We start from the raw sequence: 23,270 nt of genomic DNA, 5'->3' as shown, positions 1-23,270 counted from the left end.
AGTTACTAAATTCTTCCATACCTGTTTTTCCTGCTTGCAAAGTGCAGGTCTCATCAGAACAGGGCATGTGAGCAGACATTAAGGTATCTTGAAAATCCCAGAGGGAAAGTACCCAATTTGATCTTGTATATAGGGTGACTTTTAGGTGTAATCTGAAAATTTCTGGTTAATGACAGGAAGTTTATAATCCTTTCTTTTTTTTTTTTTTTTTTTGAGATGGAGTTTCGCTCTTGTTGCCCAGGCTGGAGTGCAATGGCGCAATCTTGGCTCACTGCAACCTCCGTCTCCCAGGTTCAAGTGATTCTCCTGCCTCAGCCTCCTGAGTAGCTGGGATTACAGGCATGTACCACCACACCCGGCTAATTCTGTATTTTTTTAGTAGAGATGGGGTTTCTCCATGTTGATCAGGCTGGTCTCGAACTCCCAACCTCAAGTGATCTGCCTGCCTCGGCCTCCCAAAGTGCTGGGATTATAGGTGTGAGCCACTGCGCCCAGCCTTTTTATTTATTTATTTTTGACATGGAGTCTCACTCTGTCACCAGGCTGCAGTGGCGTGATCTTGGCTCACTGCAACCTCTGCCTCCCAGGTTCAAGTGATTCTCCTGTCTCAGCCTCCTGGAGTAGCTGGTACTACAAGCCTGCGCCATCACGCCAAGCTAATTTTTGTATTTTTGGTAGAGACAGGGTTTCACCATGTTGGCCAGGATGGTCTTGATCTCTTGACTTCGTGATCCTCCCTCCTTGGCCTCCCAAAGTGGGATTACAGGTGTGAGCCGGCCAGTTTATAATCTTTCACTGAAAAAATCTACCTAAAGGTTTGGTTGGATTTTTGTTTTTGTTTTCTGAGACAGGCTCTCACTCTGTTGCCCAGGCTGGAGTATAGTAGCATGATCATTGCTCACTGCTCACTGCAGCCTTGACCTCCCAGGCTTAAATGACTCTCCCACCTCAGCCTCTTGAGTAGCTACAGGTGCCCACCACCACACTCAGCTAATTTTTATATTTTTTATAGAGACAGGGTTTTGCCATGTTGCCAGGCTGGTCTCAAATTCCTGGGCTGAAACTATCTGCCTGCCTCGGCCTCCCAAAGTGCTGAGATTAAAAGCATGACCCACCATGCCCAGCCAAGTTTCTTTATGGAAAAATAATTCCTCAGATTCTTCTGGCTCTTTATACATAGAGTGCTCCAAAAAAACAAGCAAAGGGAAGAATGTATAGCAGGAGTTAAAATCTGTTTAGCACACCAAGAGTGAGAGCTTAGGAAAGAGTTAAAGTCCAGCTGCAGAGAAAAACATGCTTAGGCCAAAGAGGGAGCTAAATGATTTTACTGCAGTTAAATTATGCTATCACATTGGCCTTTATGCCTCAGTGCTTGTCTAGAGCTGAATCAGGGGGCTCAGTCCTGGCAAAGGAGGTGATCATAAACAAGCGGCAGCAGCCATCCACATCATGTGTGGGAACTGACAGCACTAGCACTATACCAGCTCTAAGTAGCTTGGAGCTCTTTTAAACATGGTATCACACATTCAGGTCTCGACATCCTGGCAAGATCAAAAGTAGTCTGTGATTACTAACCCCATTTCATTGTCGTAGGCTCAACATTTGCCCAGGGTGACCAAGAAGTCAATGACAAAAGAGGATGTGGAAACTGGATCCTGTAGTTCCTAATTCCCCCATATTGTCCAAGCCCTTTAGATCAAGGGTCCCCAACCCCTGGGCCATAGACTGGTACTGGTCCGTGACCTGATAGGAACCCAGATGCACAGCAGGAGATGAGTGGCTGGCAAGCGAGCATTACCACCTGACCTCCACCTCCTGTCAGATCAGCGGTGGCATTAGATTCTCATAGGAGCGTGAACCCTGTTGTGAAGTGGGCATGCAAGGGATCTAGGTTGCATGCTCCTTATGAAAATCTAACTAATGCCTGATGATCCAAGGTGGAGCAGTTTCATCCCGAAACCAACCCACCCCAGTCTGTGGAAAAATTGTCTTCCACAAAACAGGTCCCTGCTGCCAAAAAAGTTGGGGACCGCCGCTATAAATAACAGGGTTACTATGACACTTGTGCAACATCACTTCTTGTGCAACGGTTATGTCCACTGGTCTCACTCTAATCTAGTAGTTTGTTGGTCTACATGTCTACCTTCCCTTCTCTGGGGGCTTTTTGAGGACACAGGCCGTGTATTATTCATTTCTGTACTCCCCAGGCCTGGGTCATGATTCAGTCAATGTGCTGCTCTTAGCTTACCGCTTCCAAGCCCCCAGGATCACGAAGAAGCCGCTTACAAGTACAGCATACCAACTACTGCTGCTCCCAGACAGCGACCAGTAAGAGAAACAGCGTCTTTGTCTGTTTCCCCATCCTCCCTTGCCTCCACATAGCCCTTTGCTTTCCTATATTCCTTGTGATGGTTTCTAAGTAACTAAGGAGTTAAGCTAGAGGACAAATTGGAACAGAACTAAATTTGAAGGCTTAATGGTTATTTTTCTCAAAATATTTCTGGAATGATGAACTTTAAAAAATGTCTAACGAGGATAGTTGTGTATTAAAACAAAACAAAAAAAAATGGTACTGTGCATATCACCTCTGAAGAAAGCCAAAACATGAGTCTGATATCCAGAAAACACTACTGGTGCACCAATAGTCAGAAAGGCTTCACGTGATCAAGACACTGAGCCTTATACCCCAACCCCACAATGCAGGCAGGAGAGGAAAATGAAAATGAGCCCTCAAACTGGCACAGACTGGGAGAGACTACAAATGGGCCCTTACCTGTTGATTCTCCTGAACCTGGACTGAAGGAACAGAGGTGGCTTGTGCAGATGAAGAGGGAAGGTTAGGTGAGGTAGGTGGAACCGTGCTGGAGTGAGGCTGGGTCAGGAAGGCCTGCTCCTCAGGAAAGTCTGGGGACAAGGTGGGGGCATGAGTCCTGCCCTCCTGGGAGATTATAGGCTGCTGGCCAAGCACCAAGAGCACCAGCTCTTCTTTCTCCCGGCACATTTCGGTAGAGATGTCATGGAGGCTGAGATAGTCCCTCAAGTCCTTCACCTTCATCTTCATGAGCTCCTCTCGCTGAAAGGCCGTAGCTCGAAACCGCTGGCAGAGAAGGCAGAGGCGGGGCCCATTCCCCACTTGGCTGGAACAGGTCATGCAGAAATGTTTCTTACAGTCCAAGCAGGTCTGCTGCTTAGAGCAAGAGATACAGGAAACCATGTCAGACTGACAGAACAAAACAGAAGGTGGGATGGGAGCTTCAGAGGTGCCACGCCCAGCAGGATCACTCTTACTTTTACTAAGCTCTCTCTCATATCTAAGGGTGTAAGCCACTTTCAGATTTTAGATTAAAAGCCATTCAGGGGTGGCAGACCTCCAGTGTGTATTGTGTATATCCATGTACAGGACACTTCACATTTATTATTTAATTTGGGGCTTACTTTATTTACTCATGAAGAACCTGAGGTATTAAGACTACCAGCTTTAGAATCAAAATGCTCTGCATTTTTATTAAGTCTCCCTCCCTCATTTCTTGCAGTGTCACTTGGGTATGTAATTTAGCCTCTCTGGTGCTCAGTTTCCACATCTGTAAAATGAGGGTGATAACAGATTCTACCTCATGGGGTTGTTGTGAGGACTGAGAGAGAATGCATTTAGCATATCTGACACATAATGAGTCCTCAACAAATGTTAGCTGTGTTAATTTTTCTTTCTTTTTGAGACAGAGTTTCACTCTTGTTGCCCAGGCTGGAATGCAGTGGCACGATCTTGGCTCACCGCAACCACCGCCTCCTGGGTTCAAGTGATTCTCCTGCCTCAGCCTCCCGAGTAGCTGGGATTATAAGCATGTGCCTCCACACCCAGCTAATTTTGTATTTTTAGTAGAGATGGGGTTTCTCCATGTTGGTCAGGCTGGTCTCGAACTCCTGGCCTCAGATGTTCTGCCCACCTTGGCCTCCCAAAGTGCTGGGATTACAGGCATCAGCCATCATGCCCAGCCTTGTTTTAATTATTATAGCTAGGCAATATAAGCTAATGATGAGAGCCAGGATTCAAATCCTAAACTATATATATATATTTTTTGTTGCTGTTTTTTTTTATTTATTTATTTATTGAGACAGAGTCTCACTCTATCACCAGGCGCCAGGCTGGAGTGCAGTGGTGTGATCTCGGCTCACTGCAACCTCCACCTCCCAGGTTCAAGGAGTTCTCCCACCTTAGCCTCCCAAGTAGCTGGAACTACAGGCGTGCGCCACCATGCCCAGCTAATTTTTTGTATTTTTTAGTAGAGACGGGGTTTCACCATGTTGGCCTGGATGGTCTCAATCTCTTGACCTTGTGATCCGCCCACCTTGGCTTCCCAAAGTGCTGGGATTACAGGGATAAGCCACCACGCCTGGCCTTCAAATCTTAAATTATGTCTTCATGACGGTTATGGTGATGCTGGTGATTACAATTAATATTAGTATTAATTTACTGAGGTGCTTTTATGTGCTAGCTTGTCATTTAATTCTCAAAGTGACACTGCAAAGCAGGTATGAGTGTTCTTCCCTGATTCACAGACAAAGCAACCGAGGCTTAGGGAGATCAACTATTGTATTCAAGGTCAGGCAATAAACAGGAGAGCGGGGATTCATACTCAAGGTCTGTCAGAGGCTAATGCCCATGATCACGTTCTTTCCACCAGGCCATGCTGCGTAGCTCAGTCCCATTCAAGCACAGAGCATTTCTGAGTCATGGACCTGGCTTCTCTTCTCCAAACTGCCCACCCACTGCCCTGTGGACACAGGCTCCCCACTCCAGAAACGCCCACTCAGAGTGCTGGGAACTCAGTGGTGCTTATGATATCCAAGACAAATATTTAGACAGTGACGGGAGGCCCTCTGGACATCAGGGCATTCTCATTCCTGAAAGCACAGAGTGTCTCAGGCAACAAGAGCGCCTGACAGGCAAGCTGGTACTGCCTGGCAGCAGCTACTCTGACCATCGCTGACAACACAGGAAGGCTTACTCAGCCCACAGGAGGCAATCCTCGGCCTCTCACCCCACAGGCTTAGTGACTACAGTGACATCTGGCTGAGCTCTATTCTAGCCAAAAGCATGTCACAGCCCCAATAAGAGAGGCAATTCCTGAGCACACTGGGATTGGCCTCAAGGGCACCCTTACTAATCCTTTAAAGAAGTTAAAAACTTTTTATCCTGTGGTGACTTAAGTAGTAACTTAAATATTTCTGCTCCTCCTTTTCTAAATGTAGAAAGCTGTTCAAGCTAAAAAAAGAATGCTCAAGAGACAAGATTCTCATAGTTGAGATCACAGACACTCTTGTGTGGGGTTGAAGTAAATGTCTGCACAGTTAAGATAATAAGTTTTATCTGAGTATCATTCATATAGTAAAGGGAAAAGGAAATAATATTTACCATCCAGTTTTGGATCTTAAGACTTAGAAGGCATTGCAAAGGGACACAGATCAAGCTCCCTAATTCTCCACGTAGTTATAACCAAACAATACACTGTTCAGAGATGGAGTTAAAAGGATGCATGGCTATGCCAGCATTGTAACAGTTCTGGGACCAGTCACCAAACAGGCAGAAAATGGGTATTTGGGGTTCATTCACATCTAAAACTTTTCTATTGAGAAATGAAGTGTGCTTAGGATGACTGAGACTGAAACAAAGAGGCTTCAATGCCAAAAACCTGTGGGCCTGACATGGAACATTATTTAAGTCCATACAGTTTGACAAGACCTAGCTCGACACAATTATAAAGCCTGCGTTGCTCAATCAGCCAGATCCAAACAACTCTCTATTCTTTTTCTTCAAATGTGTGTGGCTTGTTGGGTGCAAGATCAGAATGCAAAGACAGCAACCTAACTTCTATGCACTTGCTGGCTCATGGGGGAAATAAGCTGGCCATCTGAAACATACCCTATAGGAACAGGACAGGGCTTGAGGCTAAAATCCCAGTTTGCAGTGGCAGGAGAGAACAAAAGGAAAGGAAAAAAGGACTGTCTACAAATGCAGGCAGAATGAGCAAAGGACATGCTTATGCATAAATTCTAGCAAATGAGCCAGGCACAGTGGCTCACACCTGTAATCCCAGCACTTTGGGAGGCTGAGGCAGTTGCATCACCTGATGTCAGGAGTTCAAGACCAGCCTGACCAACATGGTGAAATCCTGTCTCTACTAAAAATACAAAAATTAGCCTGGTGTGGTGGTGTGCACCTGTAATTCCAGCTACTTGGGAGACTGAGGCAGGAGAATCGCTTAAACCCGGGAGGCACAGGTTGTGATGAGCTGAGATCCCACATTTGCATTCCAGCCTGGGTGACAGAGTAAGACTCCATCTCAAAAAAATAAATAAATAAAAATAAAATAAATTAATTCTAGTGAATGGTTCAAAACAACTGAGTAACCAGGTAGCATGAAAGATGAATTAGTGGAGGCAACCAACATGCGTGCAGAAATGCCCAGCATGCACTCAGATATCCAGCATCACAGAACTGGCCATGGCACCTCAGGCGAGCACCACCACCTTTCAGGAATGCTGTGTGCAGGGCTCTGCTGGCTGCCGTTTGCCAATTGCCTTTCCCTTACTCCTACTCCTCCCATCCCTCTTTCCTGGAACACGGGAAGTATTACATAAGAGAATGTATATAAAACCTTAGCACAAGGTGGATGCTCCAGAAAAGTTAACACAATCACCTTTTATTTCCTTTCCCCTTTTACCAGCACCTAAGATCCAGTCCTCTCTTTCCACTCTGAGATCAGAATATCACCTTCCACCTTCCAGGCTCCAAGCACAATCTCCTCCTCCAACTGGTCCAACTAAAGAGGCTGGGTGCCAGACTCCCTCCAAAATTGTCAGGGTCGTTGCTAAACCACAGGGAGGTATTACCAATAGAGATGGGATATTTGGCTTGTGGCAAAATTACAGCCTGCCATTTCTCTTTAGGACTGAAAACTCAGGGAACATAAGGGCCACATCTTACTTATGTTCTCTCTATAAAGTTCTGAATGCTTTCTCTGTAAAGTCCTGTGCTCTGTACCCGACGCGCATTCAGAAAAGACTGACCATAATGAAGAAAAAGGAAAAGAAAAAGAAGGATCCATGTAATCATTTCAATTCAAGCACTTCTAGAAAAGACATTTTGAAAGCCCCTGGCTGTTAAATGCCAAACCCTTAAGATAAGAATGCTGATCCACTTAAGCATGAAATTGCAAATGAAAAATTCTCATAGATGAAAACACCCTTAATATTCACAAAATTCACTGTAAATTGCACAAAATTAATTCCTACTTTTGTAGCAAGAAAATATTGTACCAATAACCATTTTTTACCATCCAAACTGGAATTCTTCTTCCCCCAACAGAAGCTCTTGTTACACATACTTTTGTTACACTGTATGGTGTACACTGCCCCCACCTCCCTGTCTGACTGCAAGCTCCCTGTTAAGCAGGAATGACCTTTTTCACCTCTGCCTCCCTAGCCCAGGCAATACCTGGTACACAGTAGATATTCAGTAATTCATTTCCAATGAATAAGAAAAAAAGCACCTTATTTTAATCATTGCCATGCTTCTGTACTCAGGCCTATAACTGTCATCTTCTGCTCGACATGCTGAATGTCTTCTGGGAGGGGGCTTTGGAATCAAGGTCCTGGGTTTGAATCCCAGCTCTGTCATTTAATAACTATGTGATCATTAGCACTACTGAAGTCAAGGGAAAAGAATGAGTATTTTAATATCTCTCATGCTATTTGTCAGGAACATTCAGAGTTCTTATTAATGTTAAACACTAAGGTTTAGCTTCTCATATGTAAAATGGGATTTGGGAGAGTCTAAAACCTATATCATAGCTATTGTGAGGATTAAATGAAATTTAAAAATCTAAGTTCCTTAAACGGTCCTTTGCACATAGCAGATGGTTTAAAAGTATGATTTCCTCTCAAATTTCCCACAATCACCATTTTAACATCATATCCTATCACGCATTCTGGGCTGCAAACCTCTCATTCTGCAGAAAAATGCAGAATGCTGGAGTTCTTTATCCAGGTCAGGGTTTACCTTCTGCCCTAGTCATGCTTGACCACAGATAATACACTGCCTCTGGAAGAGGAAGGGTGCACACCCAGACACCATTATCCAGCCAGTAATTTTACTTCCAGCTCATTCATCTGGGAAGCATGGCTCCCAAGCATTTCAAATGAAATCTGCTACACTAAATAAGCTCCAGTCTTTGTTATGGTCTTAATGTACCTGAGGCATCCTTGACATTGTTTTTCATAAAAAGAACAAGGTAATCTGCAGTCAGACCTTTTGTGATGGTGGCTAATGAAGGAAATAACATTCTAAGCATCGTGCTAGGCACCCTTCATGGCTTTCTTGTCTCCCTTTATTCTCACAACACTGAAAGATGAAGACTACTATCATCCCAACTTTGTAACGGGGAAACTGAATCTCAAGAGAGGTTAAATCATATAGCTAGTCGGTAGCAAAGCTGACAACTGAATTCAGATCTAATGACTCCAAATCTATGCTGAGATGCTTTGCTTTTGCTTGGTTAGTTCTTCTTCAACATTTTTATGAAAGGGACATGTCTGGGTCTGGATCACCAGCATTACACAGGGAAAGGCAAGGTGGCAAGCATTCATAGAGGGGTCAGCAGTGCTTGCCCATGGTCCCGAGGCTACAGTGGCAGAGCAGGCCAATAAGTCAGCACTCACCTTCCTGGCTGTGTTTGCGAAGTGAGCCCCACAAGACTTGCAGCTTGGTTCCAAGCCTGTTGGAGAAGGGAAGGAGCTGTATCCAGGGTTGGAATAGGCCTGCATCCTAGCTCCCTGGGGTGGTGGGACCTCCTCAGGCTGTCCATCCAGGCAGAACCAGTTGCAGCAGGTTGCCCACATGATAAAATCTGGTACAAGGGTGGAAAGGAGAAAAGGTCAGAGTTAAGATATGCCTCTACTGTCCTTTCGGTGTCCGAGAGCACAGGTGAGCAGTAATACTCAATCCACACATGCCACCAGGGTAGAGGGGAGGATGCGTTTTCAGAGACCACAGTTTTCTTACACCTCCGTCTCCACCACAGTTCTTGTCCCACTCAAGAGGTAAGCATAGACACCTCATCTGCCAGAACAAGATGGGCTGTGAAGCTGGCACTCCATCTTTCAAAGATCGCTGATTCTTAATTGGGTTTAATCTGAGATCTAACTTCAAATAAAACCTTTTCTTACCTTAGCAATTACAATTGGCTTAACACCCACTTCATTCAGGAACACAGCCTTGTTCAGAGACAGAACTTTATCATACACACTGGGATACAGACTCGCAATGACCATGGGGAAGACTATTTTTTTTTTTTTTTTTTTTTTTTGAGATGAAGTTTCACTCTTTTTGCCCAGGCTGGAATGCAATGGCACGATCTCAGCTCACGGCAACGTCCGCCTCCCGGGTTCAGGTGATTCTCCTGCCTCAGCCTCCCAAGTAGCTAGGATTACAGGCATGCGCCACCATGCCCAGCTAATTTTGTATTTTTAGTAGATATGGGGTTTCTCCATGTTGGTCAGGCTGGTCTCAAACTCCCAGTCTTAGGTGATCTGCTCACCTTGGCCTCCCAAAGTGCGAGGATTACAGGTGTGAGCCAATGTGCCTGGCCAAGACTATTAATTGCTTTATATAAATGATGCAATCCAGGCTCAAAGAAATCAAATACATAGCTAATATACAGAGAGCTAATATAGAGTTGAGATTCTATAAACCCAGGTTTGCTGACTCCAAACCTAACATCCTTTTCCCTATACTATGTTGCCCCTTCATTGATTTCCCCTCCTGCCAGCCAGCAAAACTACTCTTACATTTGTACCCCCAATCCTAAACTTCGATCACAGCACATATTATCCTTTCTTGCACTGATATATCTTGCTCTTTATTTTCTGCTACCAACCCATAAATTCCTCCAGGGTAGGGGATATTTATTCATTAGGTACAGTACTGTTCCCTAGCACTGTTGTCCACATAGCAGAAACTCAACAAATATTTGCTTTCTTGCTGAATCAGAGCCTCTATAGGTTTATTAAGAATTGTTGGGCTGGGCATGGTGGCTCACGCCTGTAATCCCAGCACTCTGGCAGGCTGAGGCGAGATCACTTGAGGCCAGGAGTTCCAGACCAGTCTGGCCGACATGGTGAAACCCCATCTCTGCTAAAAATATAAAAATTAGCCAGGTATGTTGGCAGGCACCTGTAATCCCAGCTACTCGGGTGGCTGAAGCTGGCGAATCACTTGAATCCAGGAGGTAGAGGTTGCAGTGACTGGAGATGGTGCCACTGCACTCCAGGCTGGGCGACAAGAGTGAAACTCCATCTCAAAAAAAAAAAAAAAAGAAGAAGTGTTGGCCAGGTGTGGTGGTTCATGCCTATAATCCCAGCACTTTGGAAAGCCAAGGTGGGAGGATCACTTGATCTCAGGAGTTCAAGACCAGTCTGACCAACATGGCGAAATCCCATCTCTACAAAAATTAGCCGGGTGTGGTGGTACACACCTGTAGTCCCAGCAACTCAGAAAGCTAAGGTGAGAGGATCACTTATGCCTGAGAGGCAGAGGTGGCAGTGAGCTGAGACCATGCCACTGCACCACTGCACTCCAGCCTGGGTAACAGAGTGAGACCCTGTCTGAAAAAAAACAGTGTTGGTTTATTACTCTCATTTTACATATCAAATGCAGGTACTGGGGACAAAGGATTGATGATATTTATGATCACAAAACAAAGAGGATCTGGAGGATCTGGAGCCAGTCCCTAAAATGTCAAAATAACCTAATAATTGTAAGAGGGCCCACTCAAATGCCAAACACTGAGGTGAGATATGAGTATGTTTTCCTCAGTAGACTAAAGCAGCCAATGTAGACACTTTGAGCCTGAACTCTTTGCTTACAAAGATAATAAATGAAACATTTAATGTTATTATTCGATAATCAGTTCATACAATAGAATGCTTCGCTCTGTCTCCTGACTCATTGTTTTAACAAAGGCACTTTCATAAGCTGGAAGGAAATAAAAGGCCAACTGATCAAACTGAGTCAATTTATAGAGGAAAAAGGAATGAGCACCAGCAAGGGGAAGTAACTTTCTGGGTCATATAGCTCATAACCTTAGGTCTCTTCACTTCTCTAGGTCCTTTTTAGCTTTCCAACACTGCCTCCAATGCACCTGTGATATAATTCATTCTCCTCTGCAGGGGTCCATGATTAACACCTGTCTCCCCAACTTGCCCGTGACCAGGGATTGTGATAGTCTTACAGCACCCAGTTAGACAGGTAGCTTAACAAGAACTATCAAATGAATGGATCATATACAATATCTAAGGTTTTTTGTTTGTTTGTTTGTTTTGAGACAGAATTTCACCCAGGCTGTAGTGGCACAATCTCAGCTTACTGCAACCTCCGCCTCCCGGGTTCAAGCGATTCTCCTGCCTCAGCCTCCTAAGTAGCTGGGACTACAGGCGCCTGCTACCACGCCCAGCTAATTTTTTGTATGTTTAGTAGAGACAGGGTTTCACCACATTAGCCAGGATGGTCTCGATCTCCTGACCTTGCAATGCACCCACCTCGGCCTCCCAAAGTGCTGGGATTATAGGCGTGAGCCATCACACCCAGCCACACATTTGTTCAATCTTCAGCACACCAAAAACATTTCTCTCTGACACCATATAAGTTATCTGAGGTTTTTAAGTTCCCAGAAGAGAAGGACCTAATCTGCCTTTACTTGCAATTAACAGTTCACATGGAATAATGAAGGTTCTTCCCAGTGTGTCTATGATAAAGTAAATGATTTCTTTGTCGGCAAGAGATTGGGGGCAACAGAAGAGGAACAGAAGAGGAGTAGCCCTCTGAAATAGAAATTTTGTAATTTGTTCTTTTGAGACAGGGGTCTCTTTCACCCAGGCTGGAATAGAGTGGCATGATCTCAGCTCACCCTGGTTTCAAGTGATTCTCCTGCCTCAGCTTCCTGAGGAGCTGGGATTACAAGAGCACTTCATCATATCCAGCTAATTTTTGAATTTTTAGTAGAGACTGGGTTTTGTCATATTGCCCAGGCTGGTCTCGAACTCCTGACCTCAAGTGATCTACTTGCCTCAGCCTCCCAAAGTGCTGGCATTACAGGCATGAGCCACCACACTCAGCCAAATTTTGTAATTCTTTAAATCACAAGTTGATAGACATATGAGACAGTAATAATAAAAAGAATATAGAATCTATAATAAGAAGTCCTCAGTCCCAAGTCCTGCTCTACTACTTAAGGGCTGTGTTACCTACCTCTAACAAGTAATAGACTTTCTGTACTTCATTTTTCTCATCTGGACAGTCTGTATGCTATAAAGCACTATATATAAACATCAGGTGTTATCAGCATTATAACAATGCTTTTAACTTCAATTTTTCTGGGAAGGCAAAGGTACAAAATAAACCTAATAAACCTACAGGTTTCACAACAATTACCATCTGGCTTTCTGGGCTTGTCCCCTACAAAGAGGACAAGGTTGTAGGCAATTCATTAACTTCTTTTTTTTGAGATGGAGTCTCACTTGGTTGCCCAGGCTGGAGTGCAGTGGAAGGATCTCAGCTCTCTGCAACCTCTGCCTCCTAGGTTCAAGCGATTATCCTGCCTCAGTCTCCTGAGTAACTGGGATTACAGGCACCTGACATCATGCCTGGCTAATTTTTATATTTTTAGTAGCAATGGGGTTTCTCCATGTTGCCCAGGCTGGTCTCAAACTCCTGACCTCAGATGATCTGCCCACCTCAGCCTCCCAAAGTGCTAGGGTTACAGGCATGAGCCACCCACTAACTTCTGTTAAACTCTCTATTCATTCATGATGCATGCAACTTTTTTTTCTTTTTTTGAGACAGAGTCTCATTCTTGTTGCCCAGGCTGGAGTGCAATGGTATGATCTTGGCTTACCGCAATCTCCGCCTCCCAGGTTCAAGTGATTCTCCTGCCTCAGCCTCCCAGGTAGCTGGGATAACAGGCATGCACCATCACACCTGGCTAATTTTGTATTTTTAGTAGAGACAGGGTTTCTCCATGTTGGTCAGGTTGGTCTCAAACTCCTGACCTCAGGTGATCCGCCTGCCTCAGCCTCCCAAAGTGCTGGGAACAGGCATGAGCCACCACATCCAATGATGCATGTAACTTTTACTGAAACCGATGCCTTGCTGTTTCCAGTGCTAGGTAAGGAAGGTAAAGTACCTGCCCTCAAGGAGTTCATGGTCTAGTCAGGGTACTAGAAATGTTAACTAAAAATTGAAAGTTCAGGGTGATCAGTGCTTTAACGGAGGTTTGCACCATGTATTATTGGGGGACTACAAAGAGGAAAGTGATCAGTTCTACAGGGCCAGAGGGGTGACCAGAGAAGACTTTTCAAATGAGGTGCCACACATCCTAACTTGATGTGGAAGTGGGACTTTACCAGAAAGTCGAGAAGAGAAGGAATTTTCAACAACAGAAAACAACATGTACCATGGCATTAAAGAAACTACAAAATGCTTGATTGGGTCAGAGGGCAAGAGAGGGGGTAGCTGAGGGTACAAGTAGTAAGCAAAGAGACATGAAAAACTTTGTATTCCCTGGTAAGGAACCTGGACAGGATCCTATAGTAGCGGGACACAATTAGGGCATTTTGCTGTCTCATTTGCATATTAGAGTCCGCACTTACAGACAGATCAACAAGGGGCCAGCTGGAAGCAGGAAGTTGCTGCAGTAGAGGGGCAAGGTATGCAAATATGGAAAATTTGAAAAGGCACAGATCTGATAAATGAGCAGAATGAGTTAGCAGGTGAGAGAAGATAGAGAGAAAAGAGAGTCTAGGACAAAGTCTAGGATCTCTGAATTACACAACGGGATAGATGGTGAAATTACTTACCAAAATGAAGCCCTCAGGAAGAGGCATGTATCTGTATGTGAAGAGGGATGGGTTAAGATGATGAGTTGAGTTTTGTACTCATGGGACATGCTGATGTATACATGGATACACGTCTGAGCTGAAGATAAAGGTTTGGGAGCACATGGCCCACTGGAACTACGTAAAGCCAGAGTGGGCCCAGAGACTGATTAGATAGTCTGGGTCAGCAGAGAAGAAGGCATGGGAAAAATCACATCTACAGGGCAAGCAGGGGAAATCCCACAGCAGAACAGAGGGGAAAAGAATGCTCAGAGCAGGGGGAACTGGAAGAGTGTTTTAGTTTCAAGAAGAAATTATCAATGCTGTCAAATGATTCTCAGAATATAATACAAGGAGGAATGTAAAGTGCCCAATGGACTAAGGTTTAGGAAAGTGTTTATATGTGCTCTTTGCCTAAGTGGTTCAGGAAGAAAGAAGCTCATAATCATAGGTTGGAAAGTGAATGAGAAGAATTCAAAAGATTCTAAGGATAAATTATTATTTCAAGAAACTTGAATCTAAAAGGAAAGGAAGAAAGAAGGCAGTTGCTGAAGAAGATCCGGTGTCACCAGGCTAAATGTAGACATATTCACAAACTGCAGAGGAGTCACCAAAGACTAAGAGACTGTAGAGGAAGCAAAGCTGGCAATAAATGATGGGAGTAGGAGTAAAGGCCTAGAGCAGAAAAATAAGTGATCAGCTGGGTGCGGTGGCTCACACCTGTAATCCCAGCACTTTGGGAGGCCAAGGCGGGTGGATCATCTGAGGTCAGGATTTTGAGACCAGCCTGGCCAGCACGGTGAAACCCATCTCTACTATAAATACAAAAATCTGCAGGGAGTGGTGGCGCGCACATGTAATCCAAGCTACTAGGGAGGCTGAGACAGGAGAATCACATGAACCCGGTAGGCAGAAGTTGCAATGAGCCGAGATCGGGCCATGGCACTCCAGCCTGGGCAAAAAGCAAAACTCCATCTCAAAAAATAAGAACGAAAAATAAAATAACAGAAAAAGAAGTGATCATGTGATCAGATTATAGGGTGAACCTACTCCTGGGTAGGAGAAAAGCCACCTCATTCACCAGACAGTGGAGCAGAGTTGAAGGCAGGTGTAACCAAAGATAAGTTTGTAGTATTAGCAATCAAAAAGTGAAAGCATGAAATAAAAAGGAAAGGGGATGGCCACAGTGGCTCACATCTATAATTCCAGTACTTTAGGAGGCTGAGGCAGGAGGATCGCTTGAGGCCAGGAATTCAAGATCAACCTGAGCAACTCAGTGAGATTCCATCTCTATAAAAATAATAATGATTAGCTGGGCATGGTGGCACACACCTATAGTCCTAGCTTTGCGAGAGGCTGAGAAGAGAGGACCACTTGAGTCCAGGAAGTTGTAGTGAGCTATGATCGTGCCACAGCACTCCAGTATAGGCACCACAGAGCAAGTTCCTGTCTCAAAAATTAAAAAAATAAAAAAGGAAAGGGGGGGATAGAATTGGCCACAGGAAAAAAAAATAAATGTTTGTTCCACACAAGGAATCTACAGGTTATAAATTTTTCCTAAGAAGTAAGGACTTTGCACAAAATGGGCAGACCCACTTGGTAAGGCACAATCAGTAGGAAAAACTGGAAAGTTGTATATTGTTTAAATCCATGTACCTTTTTAAAAATTATTATTTTGAGACATAGTCTCACTCTGTTGCCCAGGCTAGAGTGCAATGGCAAATTCTTGGCTCACTCTAACCTCCACCTCCTGGGTTCAAGCAATTCTCCTGCCTCAGCTCCTCAAGTAGCTGGGATTACAGGCACCCGCCACCATACCCAGCTAATTTTTGTATTTTTAGTAAAGACAGGGTTTCACCATGTTGGCCAGGCTGGTCTTAAATTCCTAACCTCGTGATCCACCTGCCTCAGCCTCCCAAAGTGCTGGGATTACAGGCGTGAGCTACCACACCTGTCCATACTTTGTATGGACATCCATCCATCCATCTGTCCATCCATCCATCCGTCCATCCATCCATCCATCCAACCATCTTGAGACAGAGTCTTGCTCTATTGCCCAGGCTAGAGTCCAATGGCACAATCTGGCTCACGGCAGCTGCCACCTCCCACATTCAAGCAATTCTCCTACTTCAGCCTCCCAAGTAGCTGGGACTACAGGGGGTCACCGCACCCGGCTAATTTTTATATTTTTAATAGAGACAGGATTTCCCCATGTTGTTGAGGCTGGTCTTAAACTCCTGACCTCAGGCGATCCACCCACCTTGGCCTCTCAAAGTGCTGAGATTATAAGCATAAGCCCTTGTGCCTGGCAAAAATCCATGTACTTTAACAAGCACTTAGGAAGCACCAGCTATATTGTGGGTACTGGAAATACCAAAAGTGATTTTGACTAGGTCCTTGTCCTCAGGGGTTTGGGGGCCTAGAAAGGCATACAGCTCAACTTGAACATCTTGATACAAGACAGAAGAAAGCTCTTTAGCTGGAGTCGAGAGAACTCATCTTCCTCCACACAATTTTTATTCTCTCAACCTTGGTTCTAACCTTAAGTGCCTCTTCTGAACATCTCTGAAAGAAGAGCTATCAGCTTATTCAAGTATTTGGCTACTTTTAAAAAGTAGGCCATGGCTCTGTGAGAAGATCTGAAATTTGCCATTCTGTTATGGCATAGTCTACATGTTTGGATGAAGAATGAAGTCTTATGCTAGGAATATACATATGTGAAGAAGGGTGTTATTACAGGAAAGAGCAGGAGGTAGTGGCAAGATTCTCCAGTGTTAACCTATCTTAGACCTGCTCAGTCTAACAGAACAGGTTCGCCAAAGTCAGCAGACTAGGCTTTTTTTACTCTGACATATATATATGTCAGAGTATATATACTCGGTGTGTTATGTATGTATGTGTGTGTGTGTGTGTGTGTGTGTGTATGTATGTGTGTGTGTGTGTATATATATATATATTTGAGACAGAGTTTCACTCTTGTTGCCCAGGCTGGAGTGCAATGGCATAATCTTGGCTCACTGCAACCTCCGCCTTCTGTGTTAAAGTGATTCTCCTGACTCAGCCTCCCAAGTAGCTGGGACTACAGGCATGTGCCTGCCTCAGCCTCCCAAGCACCTGGGACTACAGGTGTGTATCACTACACCTAGCTAATTTTGTAGATTTAGTAGAGACAGGGTTTCACCATGTTGGCCAGTCTGGTCTTGAACTCCTGACCTCAGGTGATCCACCCACCTCCACTCCCAAAGTCCTGTGATTACAAGCGTGAGCCACCATGCCCGGACATTCTGACAGATATTTAAATACCAAAAAAGAAATATTTCCTAATGTGGTTAGAAGTAATCTCCTGCCAAACTGGAAAGCCCTAACCCTAAATAACAGCTACATTCAGGGTTATTTCAGAGGGCAGAAGGAAAACAGTTTGTAACTAACAACGCTATACAAGCTAAATTACTTTTCTCTTGAGGATATTTTTTTTTCATTCTTCAACCTAAATAGATAGATATACATACACTGTATTTGATAATGCTATTAAAGGACTGAAATTGGAACTAATTGTGGGGGTAGAAAGAATTCTCCCTAAGGTGATAACTGAAAAATGTTTCTCTCTTATCTATAAACCTCCTTCTGATCTTGAAAGAAAATTGCCAGATCTTCACTGAGGGCTTGAACATTTCTTCCCAAATTCCCCTCATCCTCTCCTTAAGACAGACTTGGCAATTTAATCCTCAGAAACATCGTTTAACTGCTGTCCTACAGAGGTTGCTTGAAACCTGATAGGGTCTCCTCTTCCAGTTTCTCTAAAAGGGTGTAAATGGGAAACAGAGGGCCAGTGATGAACAAGAGCATTTACTATTCCCTGTGGGAGAACACTGCGATAAGGCAAGAATGGCTAGCTAGTAGTATGTAGGATTTTGTCAGCTTGACAGGTATACTAGTATTTCTTGGGAGACTTAGCCCTACTGAACAGGAAAATTACGGTGTTAATAACAGAGTAAGATAAATTACCCATTCCAGGTGGGCTGGGTACAGTCATAGTTAGAGGCAAGAGGGTAGATAATGTGATTTCTACCTATTAAGTCCTAGATTCCTAAGTAATTTTAAAACACTTCTCTGCTTGTTCACCTGCCCGAGGCAAATAATTTAAAGCAGATCAGTGGCTGTCATGGCTCCCATAAAGGGGAGAGAGGAGTAGAAAGGCATGCTGGATTGCAATGTAACTCCAAAACCACCAAAAAAGCAAGACAGTAAAAAAAATCTCCAAGGTTCTCATCCAATCTATTCTGATTTTAATTAACTGCTCTGTGCACCAAGGTAGTTCTGCAACAGCAGGCTTTACACAAAAGTATAGACAGCTACATCCCGGAATTAACGCACTTATGGTGCACCCATCAAATAACACTTTACAAAAAATCCTTTTAAAATACTGAAATAAAATGCCCCCAAACATTAAAGAAATGTCTCTCTGACATGGCAAATCAGAAAAGGGCTGGAAGGCAAGCCTTACAAAATCATGTCCAGTTTATTGAGGGTGGTACACCTGCTGTCACTAACATATTTCTGGAAACGTTAAAGGCATCTATGTTGTAAGTGCACAGAGAAAAGTATCCCACGTCACAAATCATTAGTACAGAATGGGATTAGCTTCATCTTGTATATTATCATTAGAAAGCAATTAAAGTACAATTGTAACGGTTTTGAAAGGAAATTCTGTGAAAAGTCTATCAATAGGGCTTAGGCTAAGCCTCTCTAAAATAACTGGTAAGTAATTACATATTTTGAGAGGTAAAGAAGAAAGGAGCCATTCTCTGCTGGAAGAATGCTTATCTGCCAGGCACTGAGCTAGGTACTTTTACCTAGTGTTATCTCATGTGGTCCTCACAATTCTGGCAAGGTGATTAAAAAAAAAAAGATTCAGAGAAGTTAAATAACTTGTTAAACGTCACAGCTAGAAGATAGCAAAGCCAAGATTTGAACCTCAGTCACTTAAACCCTGAAGCCTACCCTCTTGAGATATATTCCTGATTTAATTTAAGAAATCAATTTGTCTACCCTGTGGCCCATCCCCTCTGAGCTTTTGCTTTCCATCTGTACAGGAACTTCCTATCAGCATACAGGTATGCTCCAGAATCTCCCAGGTGTTAAAAACTCTTCTCTGCTCTCCTCTAAATCAAATTTCTCCAAATATTTGACACCACTTCCTTAACCTCTACTTCCCTCTTAAACCTTCTCCAATCTAGCTTGACCCAACCACTATTCCTAATCTCTTCAAGGTCACCAAGGAATTCCAAGTGGCCAGATCTAATTGACACTTTACTATCCTCAGATTAATATCTGGGCAATGCTGGGCACAAGCAACTCTCCCCCTCTAAACATCTCTTAGCTTCTAGCACTTTGCACCCTTGGCTTTCCTCCTACCTCAAAGCCTTTTTGCTGCTTCTTACCCCTCCCTCTCTTCTTAAATGTTGTGAGTGTCCAGGCTATCTTGGCCTCCTCTCCATCCACACTTCAGGTTGCTGTAAGTACCTTTCTTAAACCAAAGATTCATAAATTCCTACCTTCATCTCCCCTGCCCCTGTTAATGGGCTAAATCATCATCTTTCATATATTAATCACATTCCTCTCCTCAGGCCCTTTGGATTTGTTGTTTGTTTCTTCTGCCTGGATTGGTCTCCTTAGAACATTCTATGCTTAGCTCCTTCTTGTCACCCAAACATCAGCTTTAATATTTTTTTTCTTTTCTTTTCTTTTTTTTTTTTTTTTTTGTGAGAGATAGGATCTCTCTCCAAGCTGGAGTGCAGTGACTTGATCATAGTTCACTGTAACCTCGAACTCCTGGGCTCCAAGGATCCTCCTGCCTCAGCCTCCCAAAACTCTGGGATTACAGGCATGAGCTACCATGCCCAACCTTTTATTGTCATTTCTAATTTCACACATAACATTTGGTATTAGCTGATATTATTTGCTTACTTATTAACTGCTTTCCCTAACTAGAACAGAAACTCCATGAGGGTACAGACTTTGTGCTCTACTGAATTTCCAGAGTCTAGAATGGCTTCTTGGGTAAAAGAACAGCCTCCTAACTGGTTTCCTAGCTTTAATTATTGTCTCCATCCAACTATTTATCTACAAGGCATCATCCACTCCCTTCCTCCCCTCAACACACACACTTAAAGCTCTTTAATGCTGCCTGTTCCTAGAAGTGATCTTCCTTTGATAGATTATCCAAGGATTCACCCAATGAAAGAAACCATGTTAACTCTTTGTACATAAAAAATTTTTTTAACTCTTCAAAAAAAAGTTCTTTAATGGACTCCTCTTGCATTTTAGAATAAAAATAACCACTCTTTACACGGTTAAAGACCCTGACCACTTCTCCAATTCACACTGTGCTACTTTTCTCACTCACTAAACTTCAAGCCATAATGACCTTTCGGTTCTTCATACACACTAGGCCCCTTCCAGCCTCAAGTCTCTGTATTTGTTCTCCTCTCTCAGCCTTCAGGTCTCATCTCAAGTATCACCTACATGAGGAGTCTTCCGCCATTTATATACACCAGCTCCTTGCCTTTCGGTTTCTTTCATGAATATTATCATAATCTGTACTTATATTTGTTTGTTGATTTATAATCTATCTCCAAGGGCAAGAATCTGGTCTGTCTTCATTTTTTATCCACAGCAGCTAGCACAGTGGCACTTCATAAAAGGCACCCAAATAATTTGTAGAATAAACAAACTGAGGCCAGACAACATTCAGTATCTTATCCACACAGCTTATTAGGCAAGTACTAGTTATCTCTTAAGAACAAAAGCATCTTCTCAATATTTATAGTGACAAAGTGACTATGAGAAAGACAAATTCCTGCATGAAAAATGAGGGGTAGGCTGGGTGTGGTGGCTCATGCCTATAATCCTAGCACTTTGGGAGGCTGAGGCAGGAGGATCCCTTGAACCCAGGAGTTTGAGACCAGCCTGGGCAACATAGGGAGACCCTGTCTCTATATAAAAAAAATAAAAATAAAGAAAAAAAAATGAGGGGTAGTTAAACTTAGACAAGTTACTTAAACCTTTTGTGTCTGTTTCCTCACCTGTATAAAAGGTATTATACCTCCCATATTGGAGGGTAATGATAGGGATGAGAAATAACACATAAAGTGCATAATTTACAATAAGCATTCAATAAACAGCACATTAAAAAAAATTAAACTGGCCGGGCAAGGTGGCTCATGCCTGTAATTCCAGCACTTTGGGAGGCCGAGGCAGGTGGATCACCTGAGGTCAGGAGTTTGAGACTAGCCTGACCAACATGGTGAAACCCTGTCTCTACTAAAAATGCAAAAATTATCGGCGTGGTGGCACACGCCTGTAGTCCCAGCTACTCGGGAGGCTGAGGCAGAAGCATCGCTTGAACCTGGGAAGCAGAGGTTGCAGTGAGCCAAGATCGCACCACTCTACTCCAGCCTGGGAGACACAGAGAGACTCTATCTCAAAAAAGTAAAATAAAATAACATGGCAATGACCTACATGTTTCACAGGCACTACTGGCTGGAAAGCCCAAGGCTTTTCTCCTCTCTCTGGTCACCCAAAGCTTGAGTTTCTTACCACCCAAGGCCCTGGGTGGGACAGCCCTGACACAGCAGATTACACCAACAACATAATAAAAAAAAAAATCACAAAGTCCTGAGAACTTACCTGAAATTTAAAATCATCTCTTAACTTGGAAGCCTGGTTACTTTTAAAAATAAGTTAGTCTGGCAAGCAACTTGAAATGCTTTGAAACTGTTTACTGAAATTTTCCAGTAAACCTGCCTGAGGTATCCACCCTGACTTAGAAAGATGTACAATGCTGGTGACAACACAATGAGCATAAAATAGGGCAACTGTTGCATTTGTAAGTAAGCAGCCTGCTGAGTAAACCATACTACAAACTGATCTGTGTTCTCATGTGTTGGGGTGGGACAATGAAGCATGTTCTCTATGATAACTGAGATTATTTCTGAGATATTTATTTTAGAATAAAGAATTCAGTGGCTAGGTCAATGGCTCATGCCTGTAATCCCAGCACTGTGGGAGGCTGAAGCAGAAGGATCACCTGAGACCAGGAGTTCAGACCAGCTTGGCCAACATGGTGAAACCAAGTCTCTGCTAAAAATACAAGGCCGGGCATGGTGGCTCACGTCTGCGGCAAGCGGATCACCTGAAGTCGGGAGTTCAAGACCAGCCTGACCAACATGGAGAAACCCCATCTCTACTAAAAATACAAAATTAGTCAGGCATGGTGGCGCATGCCTGTAAACCCAGCTACTTAGGAGGCTGAGACAGGAGAATTGCTTGAACCCGGGAGGCAGACGTTGCAGTGAGCTGAGATCGCACCATGGCACTCCAGCCTGGGCAACAAGAGCGAAACTCCATCTCAAAAAATAAAAAAAGGAAGTACAAAAAATTAGCCAGGGGTGGTGGCGCGCACCTATAGTTGCAGCTACTTGAGAGGCTGAGGCAGGATAACCACGTGAACCCAGGAGGCAGAGGTTACAGTAAGCCAAGATTACACCACTACAACACTGCATTCCAGCCTGGCAACAGAAGGAGACTCCATCTCAAAAAAAAAAAAAAAAAAAGAATTCAGAATACCTAAGTCACACAGAGAAGACATGCATATGGTAGAACTTCAGAACCCAAGGCCTGAATTAGGACCAACAGCCCTGCTGAAGTTGTGCATGGGCTGGACATAAACAAGGAATATTTCATAGGCCGGAACTCGGGGGAGGAAAACATTTCCAAAGCTTTGAATACTAATAGACATTTTCTATCCTCCAAGGCAGTCTTTTGGATATAGGTAATGGATAATGCATATTTCCTAGGTAAGAATTTTATTTTAGGGCTAAATTTTAAGAAAACAGAACAGTTGGAGAGAAAGGTGTATGTGGGGGGGCGGGGGGCGGAAAGCTGTTTCCAAACCAAGTATGTTTTACTTTGGCTTTAAAATCAGTCAGACCTGACCTTAAATCCTGGCTCTAACATTGAATAAATGAATAAGGCTTGAGTAAGTTGCCACTATGAGCTTCACAGTAACTGGAATAAATTCCCTAAACCTCACAGACTGGACATAGAGGTGCTGCTCAGTACAAACAGAGATCATATCTTCACTGGAGTTTTTAATCTTAGATCAAGAGCAGAGGGCAGTGCTAGACATTCAGTAAATGGCTGTCATTATAATAAGGCATGGGTTCATGAGGATTAAATGTTTGCCTCTCTCCAAACTAGCTTCCGGAGCCTCCAGTCACACTGAGATGTCAATAACATCAAAGACACAAGGACTGGAGCCTCCTCTCTCCTCCAGTCCC

At 43.7% G+C, this 23,270-nt stretch overlaps 1 protein-coding gene across 1 annotated transcript in view; it reads right to left on the bottom strand.

Moving 5' to 3' along the window:
- The window catches only part of RFFL (ring finger and FYVE like domain containing E3 ubiquitin protein ligase), an 83,082-nt gene that overhangs the window by 10,931 nt on the left and 48,881 nt on the right, over window positions 1-23,270 (bottom strand). Inside the window, exons 2-3 of the mRNA XM_032280884.1 lie at window positions 8,719-8,906; window positions 2,774-3,184 (exon numbers count right to left, since the gene is read on the bottom strand). Coding sequence (XP_032136775.1) covers window positions 2,774-3,184; window positions 8,719-8,898 — 591 coding nt within the window. The 5' untranslated portion in view covers window positions 8,899-8,906. The remainder of the gene's footprint in view (window positions 1-2,773; window positions 3,185-8,718; window positions 8,907-23,270) is intronic.

Source organism: Sapajus apella, unplaced genomic scaffold (genome assembly GCF_009761245.1).
Source record: "Sapajus apella isolate SASKATOON/1434 unplaced genomic scaffold, GSC_monkey_1.0 scaffold12, whole genome shotgun sequence".
NCBI lineage: Eukaryota > Metazoa > Chordata > Mammalia > Primates > Cebidae > Sapajus > Sapajus apella.
The sequence above is the reverse complement of the archived record's forward strand: the minus strand, read 5'-3'. Positions and strand labels throughout refer to the sequence as shown.